At 41.9% G+C, this 15,862-nt stretch overlaps 1 protein-coding gene across 1 annotated transcript; it reads right to left on the reverse strand.

Annotated features, from left to right (window-relative positions):
- Positions 1-10,809: 10,809 nt before the first annotated feature.
- On the reverse strand, positions 10,810-14,193 carry LOC109872489 (frizzled-9). Its single transcript, XM_020463741.2, has one exon. The coding sequence runs from the start codon at positions 13,514-13,516 to the stop codon at positions 11,762-11,764; it is 1,755 nt and encodes a 584-aa protein (XP_020319330.1). The 5' UTR covers positions 13,517-14,193; the 3' UTR covers positions 10,810-11,761.
- Positions 14,194-15,862: the final 1,669 nt, after the last annotated feature.

Below are 15,862 nucleotides of genomic sequence, written 5' to 3' on the forward strand. Positions count from 1 at the left end.
CTGAACACATAGTTACAGTTGAAGTCGGAAGTTTACATACACTTAGGTTGGAGTCATTAAAACTAATTTTTCAACCATCCCACAAATGTCTTGTTAACAAACTATAGTTTTGGCAAGTTGTTTAGGACATCTACTTTGTGCATGACACAAGTAATTTTTCCAACAACTGTTTACAGAAAGATTATTTAACTTACAATTCACTGTATCATGATTCCAGTAGGTCAGAAGTTTACATACACTAAGTTGAGTGTGCCTTTAAACAGCTTGGAAAATTCCAGGAAAATGATGTCATGGCTTTAGAAGCTTCTGATAGGCTAATTGACATACTTTGAGTCAATTGGAGGTGTACCTGTGGATGTATTTGAAGGCCTACCTTCAAACTCAGTGCCTCTTTGCTTGACATCAAGGGAAAATCAAAATAATTCAGCCAAGACCTCCACAAGTCTGGTTCATCCTTGGGAGCAATTTAAAAACTCCTGAAGGTACCATGTTCATCTGTACAAACAATAGTACGCAAGTATAAAAACCATGGGACCACGCAGCCGTCATACTGCTCAGGAAGGAGACGCATTATGTCTCCTAGAGATGAACGTACTTTGGTGCATAAAGTGCAAATCAATCCCAGAACAACAGCAGAGGACCTTCTGAAGATGCTGGAGGAAACAGGTACAAAGGTACAGTAACACGAGTCCAATATCGACATAACCTGAAAGGCTGCTAAGCAAGGAAGAAGCCACTGCACCACCATAAAAAAGCCAGACTGCGGTTTGCAACTGCACATGGGGACAAGGATCGTACCATTTGGAGAAATGTCCTCTGGTTTGATGAAACAAAAATAGAACTGTTTGGCCAAAATGGTCATCATTATGTTTGGAGGAAAAAGGGGAGGCTTGCAAGCCGAAGAACACCATCCCAACCGTGAAGCACGGGGGTGGCAGCATCATGTTGTGGGGGTGCTTTGCTGCAGTAGGGACCGGTGCACTTCACAAAATAGATGGAATCATGAGGGAGGAAAATTATGTGGATATATTGAAGCAACATCTCAAGACATCAATCAGGAAGTTAAAGCTTGGTCGCAAATGGGTCTTCCAAATGGACAATGACACCAAGCATACTTCCAAAGTTGTGGCAAAATGGCATAAGGACAACGAAGTCAAGGTATTGGAGTGGCCATCACAAAGCCCTGACCTCAATCCCATAGAAAATGTGTGGGAAAAACTGAAAAAGCGTGTGCGAGCAAGGAGGCCCACAAAACGGACTCAGTTACACCAGCTCTGTTAGGAGGAATGGGACAAAATTCACCCAACTTATTGTGGGAAGCTTGTGGAAGGCTACACAAAACGTTTGACCCAAGTTAAACAATTTAAATGTCACGCCCTCCATGGCAGGAGCCTTCCTCTGCGCCGATGCCCAGTCCAGGCACGGCGGCCAACTCAGCTCCATGGCCGGAGCCTTCCTCTGCGCCGATGCCCACCTGCATTTGTGGGATATTATTTTGTGTTTGTGCATGTGTACCACGTAGTCACGTTCCGTTGTTTGTTTATTTGATTTCTTGTATTTTGCTTAAGTTTCACATTGGAATAAATATGTGGAACTCAATATCTGCTGTGCCTTGGTCCCGTTCTTACGACAACCGTCACATTAAAGGCAATGCTACCAAATACTAATTGAGTGTATGTAAACTTCTGACCCACTGGGAATGTGATGAAAGAAATAAAAGCTGAAATAAACTATTCTCTCTACTGTTATTCTGACATTTCATTTCATATTCTGCCTCATCCATTCATTGTTCCCTTATGGCATAGTTTGTACATCTCAATGGTCAGTAGAAACCACATTTGTTTAAGCAAGTCAGCCATATCAGCTATGTTTTTTAAATAGACAGTAAACGAGTCTGAATTAATTGTTTCGCTGCCAGACAAGGCTCCACTGATAGCCAGGTGTAGCAGTGGTAAGGATTCACTTCATTATGCTGGAAAGAAAGCTTGGCTGTTGGGATAGCTTGATATAGGCCCTAACAGTTTGTGGGCAACGCTTGTCGCTGTTATAGTGCAATTTATGTATTGTTTAGTGTTGTGTTGTGTAGTGTCTTTGCTGGCATTTATCAGATTTTTTTTTTAGCTTGCCCCTCTAGGATTTACATGCTAAAATCGCCACTGATTGTATAGGACTGTACTATAGTACAGTATACAGTGCATTTGGAATGTATTTAGACTCCTTGACTTTTTCCACATTTTGTTATGTTACAGCCTTATTTCCTCATCAAACTACATACATTACCACATAATGACAAAGTAAAAACAGTTTTTTATAAATTGTAGCAAATTTATTAAAATATATATAAAAAATGTAATATCACGTTTACATTAGTATTCAGACCCCTTACTCAGTACTTTGTTGAAGCACCTTTGGCAGCGATTACATCAAGTATTTTTGGGTACGTTACAAGCTTGGCACATCTGTATTTGGGGAGTTTCTCCCATTCCTCTCTGGAGATCCTCTCAAGCTCTTTCAGACCGGATAGGGAGCATTGCTGCCCAGCTATTTTTAGGTCTCTCCAGAGATGTTTGATCGGGTTCAAGTCTGGGCTCTGGCTGGGCAACATAAGGACATTTAGAGACTTGTCCCGAAGCCACTCCTGCATTGACTTGGTTGTGTGCTTAGGGTCGTTGTCCTGTTCGAAGGTGAACCTTCACCCCAGTCTGAGGTCCTGAACAATCTGGAGCAGGTATTCATCAAGGATTTCTCTGTAATTTGCTATGTTTATCTTTCCCTCGATCCTGACTAGTCTCTGACTTTCTGCCACTGAAAAACATTCCCACAGCATGATGCTGCCACCACCATGCTTCACCGTAGGGATGGTGCCAGGTTCAGGCCAAAGAGTTCAATCTTGGTTTCATCAGACCAGAGAACCTTGTTTCTCATGGTCTATGAGACCTTTAGGTGCCTTTTGGCAAACTCCAAGTGAGCTGTAATGTGCATTTTACTGAGGAGTGGCTTCCATCTGGCCACTCTACCATAAAGGCCTGATTGGTGGAGTGCTGCAAAGATGGTTGTCCTTCTGGAAGGTTCTCCCATCTCCACAGAGGAACTCTGTAGCTGTGTCCGAGTGACTATTGGATTCTTGGTCACCTCCCTTACCAAGGCCCTTCTCCCCCTATTGTTCAGTTTGGCCGGCCGGCCAGCTCTAGGAAGATTCTTGGTGGATCCAAACTTCTTCCATTTAAGAATGATGGAGGCCACTGTGTTCTTGGTGACCTTCAATGCTGCATAAATGTTTTGGTACCCTTCCCCAGATCTGTGCCTTAACAGCAGCTAATGGGGATCCATAATGAATACATTGATTCTCGGGGCTCTACGGACAATTCCTTGACTTGTTTTTTTTTTTTTTTGCTCTGACATGCACTGTCAACTGTGGGACCTTATATAGACAGGTGTGTGCCTTTCCAAATCATGTCCAATCAATTGAATTTACCACAGGTGGACTCCAATCAAGTTGTAGAAACATCTCAAGGATGATCAATGGAAATAGGATGCACCTCAGCTCAATTTTGAGTCTCATAGCAAAGGGTTTGAATACTTGTGTAAATAAGGTATATCTGTTTTTGCTTTTTATACATTTGCAAAATATTCTAAAAACCTGTTTTCACTTTGTCATTATGGGGTACAGTATGTAGATTGATGATGGGAAAACATTATTTAATCAATTTTAGAATGAGGCTGTAACATAACAAAATGTGGAAAAAGTTAATGGGTCTGAATACTTTCCAAATGAACTGTACTACCTAAGTGATCCACATTGTGCAACTCTCTGGTGAACTCAAACTTTCCCTCAATCTAAATCATATCTTTTAATGTGAATCTCATTTTTGAATACCAAGGGGGGAATGTTAACGGGGGCATGCATACAGTAAGTGTCTATTAATGCCAATTTAGCAATGCAAATTGAGTCTAAAAAGGCCCGTTTGTGGCAGACCCAAAACCAACTCAGTGAGAAGTCTTTATGGCAAATATGTTTCAGTTTGTTGATTCCTTAAATACTGTATGTGTGCTCTCGGTTAGCCCATTCCTGAATAAATTCTGTTTGTTATATTTGGTCCGACTGCTGGAAGGACAAACAGAAAAATGGAGACGAGCGTGTTATCTAGTGCTGTTGAAGGACAACAGTGTTTGCTCAGAGAGTTGCCAAATTCAAAGGCTAAACATAGAAAGTGAGAGATGATACACTACATGAAGAGTAAACTTACAAAGCAGACATTTATATATGCTTGACTTGAGTGTGTCATTATTGCATATGTATACATACATACTGAAGTAAAAACATTGACTGAGAGCCTGGTGCATTCCTTTGACAAGCACACACACCCATGCACACACACACACACTTGCACTCACACACATATACCGGCCAAATTTGCTTAACGCTCCTGCAGAATCCTTAGTCAGGTTATCCTATAGACTAATGCATGTACATGTCCAACAACTCTACAACACCTGTAGTGTGTGTGTGTGTGTGTGTGTGTGTGTGTGTGTGTGTGTGTGTGTGTGTGTGTGTGTGTGTGTGTGTGTGTGTGTGTGTGTGTGTGTGTGTGTGTGTGTGTGTGTGTGTGTGAATCAATGTCAATCTGCTCCACCTTATTCTGGAGTCGAAAGCTTCAAACAGCAGGTAAAAAGAAAACATCAAAAGGCAAATGTACAGTAGATGTATGAAAATCTATGAAAACGCCATGGACGGCAGTAGAAACCTAACACAGGGAAGGGTCACAAGAATATGGGTGAGAGAGCAGTTGGGGCACATGGATAAGTTAACAGCATCCCTGTCTTCCATCTGTCTATTCGACATTTGAAATTCAATAAAAACAAGTCATGAGTGCAGCAGCACTGCCCCACCCCCTGTAGACCTCCATTTCTCTCTTTCACTCCTTCTCTCTTTCCCCTTCTGTCTTTTACTTTCCGACTCCCTTGCTCTTTCTTTCTCTTACATAGCAACCGCAATCAAAATGGCAACTAAAGAGGGGCAAACTCCCAAACATCTGACCTAGATGATGTGGCGTCTTTGATAGCTGCACGTGATTGGGCGATGAGAGGTTGATGTGTGTTTGTCACTCGCCGATAGATGTCTGCTCTTAGCTGGATGGCTGTCAAGTAAAGCAAGCAGAGTGAAACTATATGAGGAATAGATATCCCAGCGAAACAAATACAGAAGTCAGACATCAAATACTCTGCAACATTAGAGTATAAATGTGATATTTAGTTCAAATGGGGGGGTGGCATAGGAAATCAGAATGTCCGCAACAACAGCATAATGTACACAGAGGAACTATAGTCTATGTTTCTCTACATCATTCACCTAATCCAGGTTTAGAGGGATGTTCAATGTTACCACGTACTTCAACAACCTGGTGAGTCTTAGTGCATGTGTGTGTGAGTGTTGGCGGATGCAAGTAACACAAGGGGTACTCGTGGGACGTGGCCGAGGTAGTGGCACACAAAGCTGTGGGGGGGGGGGGGGGGGGGGGTTTGGAAAGGACACCCTTTTGAGGGGCTGCAGCTTTTCAGTGGGCTTTTTCAATAGACTCATTTCCACATCAAAACCAGCGCAGGAAAGGGATACCGCCTGGGGGTGGGGAGTAATGAGGAGCCCTTTCTCTCTTCTTCATGCTTTTTTGAAAGAGGGGGAAAAGCCCTGATGCTTTAATGATCTCCGTTAATCAAACGTATGGGCTGACATAGCCTTTTCCTTTCAGAGAGCACACAATTACACAGATACTCTATCTTGTCTGCTCTCCTACAATGCTATTAGGGATCTCTATTATAGTATTGTCTCCCAAAGGTTTTCTGCCTTTGTGAATGGTTTCGGCTAAGAAGCTAGGACGTCAATGTGGCACATTTCAGTGGTTTTGATTGGTTGAATAAAGACTTTGGCTTGACTAACAAACCTTCAGAAAGAGAAATTTCACATTCATGGTCTGAGTATTTTACTTTATGTCTGGAGAGATATTTTAAGAATATCCAATACCATTTCTCCAATTAACATTTGAATGATTAAGCACAGTATGTGAATTACAATGTAATTGTCAATTCCTGTTCGCAATTTGCAGGGAATTTGAATTACATGGATTCTTTAATAACACTGCCATTCAAAAAGACCCCATTTCAATGGAAAAAAGCACTAATTTGGAACTCCGAGGGTGTTAATCATGCAAACACATTTCTAGTTGATTGTGGCACGGTGTCAGTGAGATTCAAACCTACGATCTTCTGTTCTCTAGCCATGGAATTAATCCACTGCGTCACCAGGATGGCACTTGCATGGCATATGTTTTTAACTCATACAAAGCTGATCATTTTAGTCTTTTCAAACAGACCCCATTTAAAGGAAACAAGCACTCGTTATAACCAGGTGTGGTAATTAAAGGGCGTGGACACCACACCCGAACACACTTAACAAGATAGAGGATAAAGGGAGTTTTGTTGATGCTAAGAACAGAACGTATACATTTTTAAATAACATTCTTAAAACGTTCTTTGAACATTAGTTTTCTTGTGTTTTTTAATCAAAACAATTTCTTAAAGCTCCCACCCAGTTTTTTAGTTACATTATGTCTATTAAAGTAACAAAAATTATACTTTATGTCTAATAAATCACTGTGTGTTTATTTTAAAATATATATATAACCCTAAAATATATTTTTTATTTCCCTGAGCCTCCTTGGGCTACTGAAATGCTCCGTCTGATTGTGGGCATTAGGAATCCAAATTTAATATGAAATTTGATATTTACATACACTGCCTGATTGGCTGACAGGATGGTCTAGAGCCCACCCTCTTACCTGCTCAAAAAACAACAACAAAGGCACATGGTATTCAACTTGTCAGTTGGACCCTTAAAGCAACAAACTTTCATAGGTGTGTAGGCAACTTTTTGTCATCAAAACAAAAGGCATGCATAATGCACCTTCATTTGCTATATCATTGTTGTACTGTTTTCAATAGGTCACCATTAGATTTACATGTAATTTAGCAGAAGCTCTTATCCAGAGCGACATACAGTTAGTGCATTCATCTTAAGATTGCTAGGTGGGACAACCACATATCACAGTCATAGTAAGTACATTTTTCCCCGATAAAGTATATTTTAGCAAAGTCAGAGCTAGTGGGGGTCAAGTGCAATTGTTAGTTCATGAAAGGCAGAAGATGCAGGACCAGAACAGCCTGTTTGCATGGTGGACCATCCTGGCCTACACCCTGTCTGCCGTCTATTCATTGCACAGTTAGCAATTCTAAGTATACTTAGTGTAACGAATAAGCAGGTGCAATCAGTGAGTTTAATTGGAACAAGCATAGCGTTACTACACAAACAGGCATTGTGTCGCAACATGTAAACGGAAACAAAACTGCCTGATTGGTATACAACAGAGTTCTAAATGAAAGGGAAGTAATCAGGGTAGTGATGAAGTCCAGGCTTGCCTAATGATGGGGTGCAGGTGTGCGTAATGATGGTTGCCAGGTGTGCGTAATGATTGGTTGTCAGGACCGGTGGTTAGTAGACCTGCGACGTCAAGCGCAGGAGCGGGAGTAGACGTGACACTTAGTATTGCTTGATGTATTAGGCTTCTGAGACGCAATGGTCAATAGTATAATCTTCAGTATCATCACAAAGTCTGTTTCACCATTTTGCAAAAATACTTTGTGGCTATATTGGAGATTATAACTTATTTAAATGTTTCTAATGACTAAACACTCATATAAATAAAGCAACCAGACTCCCCGCTCTGCTGATGAGTATTTTCATCCCCTCATACAGGAGTAATAAATGATAAAGGTCTAGTGCACTAATTTGATGGAATTCTACTCTCTTCATAATTATTTTCATTTTTTAATTGTGTTTTATCAGGTGCTGGAGTACCCTCAGCACCCCTACTTCCAGCGGCTATGGGTGCCACACAAGAAAACCACATCATATTCTCATTTCTATCTTTCCTGTAACAAAGCCAATAATTTATAGAGTAGTCCTCAAGTACATTGACGTTTCACTATTTCTGTTCTGACAATCAGCCAAATGTTAGCTTTGCCTTTGATCTGTTTGTGCTATATAGCCAACTCCTATGTATAGCCAAGCCAACTGCTATGGTAACACAACATGACAACCATCATACATTAGAAGTTGGAAAGACAGCATAAACAGATCTGGGACCAGGCTATAGCTTTTCTACAACCTGCACCAACAGCTTGGTATGTACAGCAACCACCACCAGCATAAACCTAGGAGGGTTAGGAGGGAACCAATTCAGCTGCTTCTCTGCCAGTCGATGTTTACCTGTCTGTCCTGTCTGTGTGTGTCTCATACTCTTCATCCTAGTCTTCACCAAGTATCTCCTAGTAGCATCTTCCTCTTAAGTCCATGACCTCATGGTCCTCATCCTGCATTTCTCAGCGATGACCCTTTAGCACATAAGAAAGGGGATCATGAAAGGAAGGGACTTGTGGAGCTACAAGTTATCAACCTGTTGGCAAGGTGACAAAGTTCAATTTTATAATCATAGTTTTCACTCTCACATTTGAAAATATGTAACATAATTTAATATCTGATAGTTCATAACTTAAATAATATGACAATGTATGCCTGTAGCAAAGTCAAACCAGCTAGACATCCAGCCTGAGCTTTCATAAGTCATATGATCTATCATAAGGGTTATACATTCATTATTGCATTCAACATCCAGAAGGATGATTATTTTTTAGGAATCATATCAGATAAATATACACCTAATGAGATATCTCGCTAGCGAATAATAAGAGCTACCCTCTTTCTTTTTTCTGGCTGGAAGGCTAGTAACTACAAATCCAATCACACACCAGTATTTTTATTTTAAAAACATTTTTTTACCTTTATTTAACTTGGCATGTCAGTTAAGAACAAATTCTTATTTACAATGACGGCCTACCCCAGCCAAACCCAGACGACGCTGGGCCAATTGTGCGCCGCCCTATGGGACTCCCAATCATGGCCGGATGTGATACAGCCTGGATTCAAACCAGGGACTGTAGTGACGCCTCTTGCACTGAGATTAGTCCACTGCACCACTTGTTTTAGCTCTAATACCTAATGACAAATACTCCTTAAATTGTCAATTTGAGCATTTTATTTTGTACAGTCATCAAAGAAAACACAATACACATGCTAAATCAAGAAGGATACCTTGGTCCATTTTGGGTGAATGACTGACTGCAGCTTTAACAACAGTCAACAGGCTAGCTAGCAATCTAGCTATCATTATTTGAGGATACACTATAGTTGGCCTGGAAATATGATGACATTGCTAAAGTAGGCAAGCAATTAGTAGGAGATAACTTTGCCATCATTATCATGTCATCAAATTTACTTTAGAGAGATAGCAATTGTCATAACTAGAAAAGTTTGCAATGCTATCTTTAGCTAGCTAAAATCCGGTTCTGTCCCTCAATCTTAGCTAGCTAGCTAAAATGATTTGCCATCTAAAGTCAAATTGGTGACATCACAGTAATGACAAAAGGTTGTCCTACTAATGATTTGCCTCCTTTAGAAATGTCATAGTTTTTCCAAGTCACTATAATGCACTTTAAACTAAATCTTCATCAGTGCATGGTGACTCAGAGAATGCCATAGAGTAACTAGTAGAACATTCATTCAGGCATCAGACCTCACAAGAACATTCAAAACAATATTGTGACGAAGCATCCAACCCATGAATAGCATGTCCTTCACTTATAATTGAACATAACTATCCATCTAGACACTTACTTCATGAATGGTTGCTGTTGCTGCCGATTTCAAGATCCATGCGATGCTTGATGGAGCTGCTGGGAAATCCACATGTGTACCATGCTCTTACCAAGCTCTAAGAAACATATGGTTCTCAGAACATTTTGTGCTAGCTGGGAAGTGTTTATGCATGTCACCCATTTAGAAACTTGAAAGCTGGCACACATTCATTTCGCTTTATTGTGACTGGTACATGTGGTTTACATACCACAGAGGGATCCCAATGTGCAGCTCCAAGACAAACCCAGCTTTTTATGGTGAAATGTAACAGTGGTTTCAGCTCCACGGGGAGACGTGCTGACAAGCCATGGACAATGTCTGCGCAGGCAGGACGCAGGCACCACCAACAGGGAAGAGAGGATGATAAAAACGTAATGTCCCTATTTAAGGATAGGCTGGTGGGCTGGACCAGCCCAAAATGTAAATATCATCATTGTTAAGGCCTAATGTGAAATGATGAGGTATAAATGGGTCTGCAGCAGAGTAGCAGACATCTGCTATACTGTACCCAGTCAACAAGGATAATGCCATGTATTCTTTAGCTTTATAAAGGCTGAACTTTTGAAAAGCGTGACATTTTAACTGCCTGTGTGTTATATTTGGGAAACGCAGAGAAAAATGTCCTTAAAGGCAGTGTCATGACATCGTTAAAACTCTGTCTCTCTCTTTCCCGCACCATGGAATGCTGTCACCCCATGTAAGTTATTTTTTGCTGGAGATGATGTTTCATTGGAAAACAGAAAGTTCAGCATAGCTTCACAAACACAGGCAGGCAGAGAGGCCTGGAGGAGCTGACTGTTTTCCACCTCAACTGAGGCTGCAGGTTAAAAAAATATTAACCCTTTTGTCAACCGACCACAAATTTGGTACAAGGCTTAACTGTGTGGAACACACAGCTTTTTGTTCACATTTTACTCAAGCATTTTGTATTCCACAAATGTGACAGAACACTGATGCAATGCAAGGACAGAGTTATACATGAAAGGGCATATAAAATGAACAGCTGATGTCACTTGGGAAAATATGACTAGTTTTGCCAGTGAGAGCTTCATACTGTAGGTGGGTCCACAAGGTCATCAAAGTCTACTGAAAAATAAACAAAAATGAATACATGTAGGAACGTCACCCAAACTAATGATATATTTATTTTATTCATACAATATATTCTTGCATCTTAGATCATTATTACCTCAACAAAAATGACCACTGTAGAGCTTGTCAATTTGAAGAGGCACTGTAGCAAATCTAAATCAAAATGTTTTTTGGCAAAATGAATATTCTCAAAGCAGTTATTTAAACCAAAACATTTTTATACTATTGTAGAATGTCTTTGCTTTGCTCATGTTTATGACAACTACCCCTAACAAGTTGACATATGTTGTAAAGTAATGGAGAGAGTAAAGTCATCAGTGAAAATATATAAATATGTTTTATTAACGTCAATTTTTAAAAAAAATATACATATTCAAAAGGCACTTGTACATCTCAACAGACCCTATATTCATCTCATAACTCTTTAGTACGTGCACTTACATACAATATACAAAAACTTATGAAACACCATGAAGAACTTGCAATTAAATATACAACACAATAAATAAACTTACAGGGAGGGGAGCATAAACCAAATATTGATACATCCATGCCAGTTCTCTTTTGCATTCATGTTCAGTTAGTTAAGCAGAAACAACCAATTGTATGGCATGCTATACAATAAATGTTCCCTTTAGAAGCTTATCTGATTTTGCTTTTGCACCAAACTGTGTGGTTTAACTGCAAACAATTTGGATAATGTTCCCAAACGACAGCACAAACACTGTCACTTTCAGGTATTGCTACTCAACGAACATCAGATGCAGTCCAACCTGAGCTTTTCAAATGATCACATAACAAAATAACCTCCTTTCCCTTTGGCATTGTCTTTACAAAACACTTTGAGAAATGTCACTTGAAGTGTCAGACGTGTGTTGGGCTCTCTATGTAAGAGTCTGTTTTGGACATGTGGAGCACCACGGCTGGGGCCTTATAGTGGCAGTGGGAGCTGCTGCAGCTGACACTGCCACAGGGCTTCCTGCTAGTCCGCACCGCCAGCTTCCTGTTGCACAGACCCTGCCAGGTCTGCAGGGTCTTGGAGCTCCACACCCACACACCGCTGGTGATGCCCACCACCAGAGACATAAAGATCTTCAGCATGAACACCGCCACGGTGGGCACCGACTCCTCCAGGGAGCAGTCCTCGTTCCGGCGTCCAGGGAATGAAACACACTTGCTTTCCAGAACCCGGAACTTCCAGTAGTCCATGTTGAGCCTCTCATAGAAGTAGCATATGATGACGCAGGTGGCGGGCACCGTGTACAGGATGGAGAACACACCGATCTTCACCATCAGCTTCTCCAGCTTCTCCGTGTTAGTGCCGCCTGTCTTCATTATCTTGCGGATGTGGAAGAGCGCTACGAAGCCCGTGAGGATGAAGGAGGTGCCAATGACCAGGTAGCAGGACAGAGGGATGAGCACGAAGCCAGTCAGGGCGTTGACATCCATGCTGCCTACGTAGCACAACCCCGTCAGCTCGTCCCCGGCCACCTTCCTCATGGTGAGGATGACTATGGTCTTCATGGCTGGGATGCCCCAGGCGGCCATGTGGAAGTAGCTGCTGTGGGCCTCGATGGCCTCGTGGCCCCACTTCTTACCAGCGGCCAGGAACCAGGTGAGGGTGAGGATGACCCACCAGATGGATGAGGCCATACCAAAGTAGTAAAGGATGAGGAATACGATGGTGCAGCCCGTGGACTCCAGCCCCTCCTGGATGATGTAGAGCTCGCCATTCTCCCGGTCACAGGCGATGTTCTCGGCCCCAGCCACCGAGCGGATGACGAAGGCCACCGAGTAGACATTGTAGCACATGGAGAGGAAGATGATGGGCCGCTCCGGGTACTGGAAGCGCTGCGGGTCCAGCAGGAAGGTGAGGACGGTGAAGGCGGTGGAGACAAAGCAGAGTGTGGACCACACCGCCATCCAGATGAAGGCAAAGTCCTTGTCCTTCTTTGACCAGAACACGTCTACTGCAGAGGAGCAGCGTGGGGCGCACGACTGGCTCTTCTCCACGTACTGGAACTTCTCCGGGTTCTCGCAGGAGCCCAGGCTGGTGCCAGAGCGCCCGCTGGTACCTGAGCTGGGCTGCCTGGGTCTGGGGGGCACCGGGAGCATGCCCTCCCCCTTCTTGGTCTCCTGCTTTGTGTCATTCTCAGGCGCCTCCATGCAGAGGGAGTTGGGGTCATTTTTAGTGGGAAGCTTGGAGCAGTCCAGTGAGTCAGGCCAGCCGAAGCTGAACTTCTCCATGATGGGAGAGCACTTCTGCCTGGCCTGCTCACACATTGGTCGGCAGGCAGGAATGGTGGTGGACACTTTGTCAGTGCACATGGGGACGTAGAGGGAGCAGAGGAAAAAGCGCAGGTGAATGTCACAGCCATATTCCACGAGAGGGGAAAACTCATTCAGTTTGATGCTGGCCTCTGCTTGGCTTGCATATTTCATGAAGTTGGGCATTCTTGTCATATTGTAGCCAATGCCCTGGCACATGGGGATGGTGATGGGTTCGCATTTTGCATGTCTGCCTCTCTCTAGATCATAGGCTCCGATCTCCAAGCTGGATGCAACAATAACAAGTTGGCACCACAGTAAAATGGCAATCCTCAAATTAAAAACATCCATGGTGATATCAGGAAAGTGTATGTATCACGAAATACTTCACGTATTAAAACAGAAAATAGAAGTTAAATATTTCATCCCATGAGAAAAATTGCTTGGAGGAAAAAAACTGGTGCCCAACGTGTAAATTTCCCCACTGTCAAATCTGATGAAAGCATTGTAGCATATCCGTGAGTTCCAAGTTGGCGAGATAACTTTAATCAGTATTAAAGTTATCTCCTATGGTCAAACTCCGCAAAACGTTTTTCCTGTGAACAGTATGCGAATTACAAAGAGGGATAAAAATGTGCTTGTTGTTACAGTTCCAAATCCAGTCGATTTTTTTAAAGCACGATACGCTTCACATGTTTACCAAATTGAAGGCAACAATGCTGTGAAAGTTAGAATGGAAAACAATGAGTCTATAATATACCACTGGTAGCACGCATATTAAAATATCAAACCAGGCAGTTGAGTTGAACCGTTATTTGCCGTAATAATCCTCGGTAATGTCCTTATTTTCCGAATAGATTTTTAGTTGACAGGCAATTCAGAATCCCATGTTAGTAGGCTCCTGTTTGTAACCACACAAGCGCACAGCACGGAGGGATACTGTCTCGTTTAAAAATAGTCAAGTTGTCCAGCTCTGCCTGTCTTCCTCTCCCTCAATCGCTTGAGTGCATTATCTTTTTCTGTGCTCGCACTCTGCCTCTTCAATAACGGGGCGGGAATTAAGTGACTAGCTTGTGTCGCCCCGCCTAAAAAACCTAATTCTCAAATTACTTTTGCTTACTGGCTTTACGCAGAAATTACGAGATGGGAATTCAATCATGGGACAAATTCATCTATTGGTCACCTAGCGCGGTTGATGTATTGAAAGTGCGTATATTACTCCCCGTTAAAAAATATGTTTTATCGACATTCCACGCGGTGGTCTTAAGTGAAAATAGCTTAGGTTGTTGTCACAAGCTTAGGTTTTGTGCATCCTGATGGTGAACATTTACTAATATTGAGTGCCAATCAATCTATGGTTCAGTTTATTTTCACCATTAAAATCAATAACAACAATTATATAATCTACACTTTAATTAGTTTCAATAGGAATGTGTGGGACAAGGACTTTTTGAGGGACAATAATTATATATATCATAGGCTATGTAATAAGCATGTTCCATAATGCTTATAAAACAACAAGCTTTGGTCAAGCATAAGTAGTCCATCACCTGACCTATGTCTTCATGAAACATGACCTTTCATAACATACAGAGGACATTAGCATTCCAGTCAATATTAAGTATTTTGTACCATGTCTTGTGCTGCTACCATGTTGTGCTGTTGCTATGCATTTTGTTGTCATGTTGTGTTGCTACCATGCTGTGTTGTCATGTGTTGTTTCCATGCTATGTGGTTGACTTAAGTCTCTCTTTATGTAGTGTTGTGGTGTCTCTCTTATCGTGATGTGTGTTTTGTCCTATATTTTTTAAAGCTTTCTGTTTAAATGTAATCCCAGCCCCTGTCCTCATCAAAATAGATTTTAATTAGCATAGAGCCTGAAAAACGTATTTCCTAGGATACTGGGCCATTCCCTATTAACAAGGGGCAGATGATTGCAATCTAAATGTAAATAAGGTGTAAGCTCAATGAAGTTTGAACTTTAATGATGGCTCTTTCTATTTTCTCCATGTCAGATAGCTGTGTCTCTCTTACTGAGCAGTGACTGTACAACATGGGGTTAACTGGAACAGTTAGAGTTGAAGACCTGATAGGCTATTGTTCCCATCTAGTGGTCACTTTCCACACAGCATCCATCCATGGTGCATTGCACACATAGAAGAAAGAGGAGTCATAGGCTTCCACTAGTCATTGATCAATTGATTTAGTTAACCTTTGGAAGCCCAGTATATGAACTGCAGCATAAGGCCTGCTTTGTATGAATTTGTAAATACTTTGCGCTTGTACTCAAATGCCATCTCATCTATCAGTTTCTCAAAAACAATTGAGAAAGTGATAGTTGCTTATTGTGGTCGTCTGCCTAGTACTGAGAGACTCTGAAGGGGAAACAGAATAACCCATGATGTTCTTCATATAGGCTCAGTCAGAACCCCCCCATCTCTCTTCCTCCTCCTGAAGCATACAGCCTTGTGTTTTGACAGTTTCCAATTAATGGTACAGTAACAAAACCTATAGAAGGTCCTTCTATACACAGGGTTATTCGATTGTCTGTTTTGTTTGGACAAAATCACTAGGGCCATGTTTTCCATATGAAAACCTCTCCATCTCTGGGCCTAGGCCTACATGAGGCCAGGGTAACTCTCTATTAGGCTAACCCATATCAATTCCCCTCTTGACCAAACTGCGGGTCGGAGGGGT

Source organism: Oncorhynchus kisutch, linkage group LG28 (genome assembly GCF_002021735.2).
Source record: "Oncorhynchus kisutch isolate 150728-3 linkage group LG28, Okis_V2, whole genome shotgun sequence".
Taxonomy (NCBI): domain Eukaryota; kingdom Metazoa; phylum Chordata; class Actinopteri; order Salmoniformes; family Salmonidae; genus Oncorhynchus; species Oncorhynchus kisutch.

Excerpts from the sequence above, each read along its gene's own strand:
- LOC109872489 (XM_020463741.2), bottom strand. The coding sequence starts at position 13,516 with ATGGATGTTTTTAATTTGAGGATTGCCATTTTACTGTGGTGCCAACTT.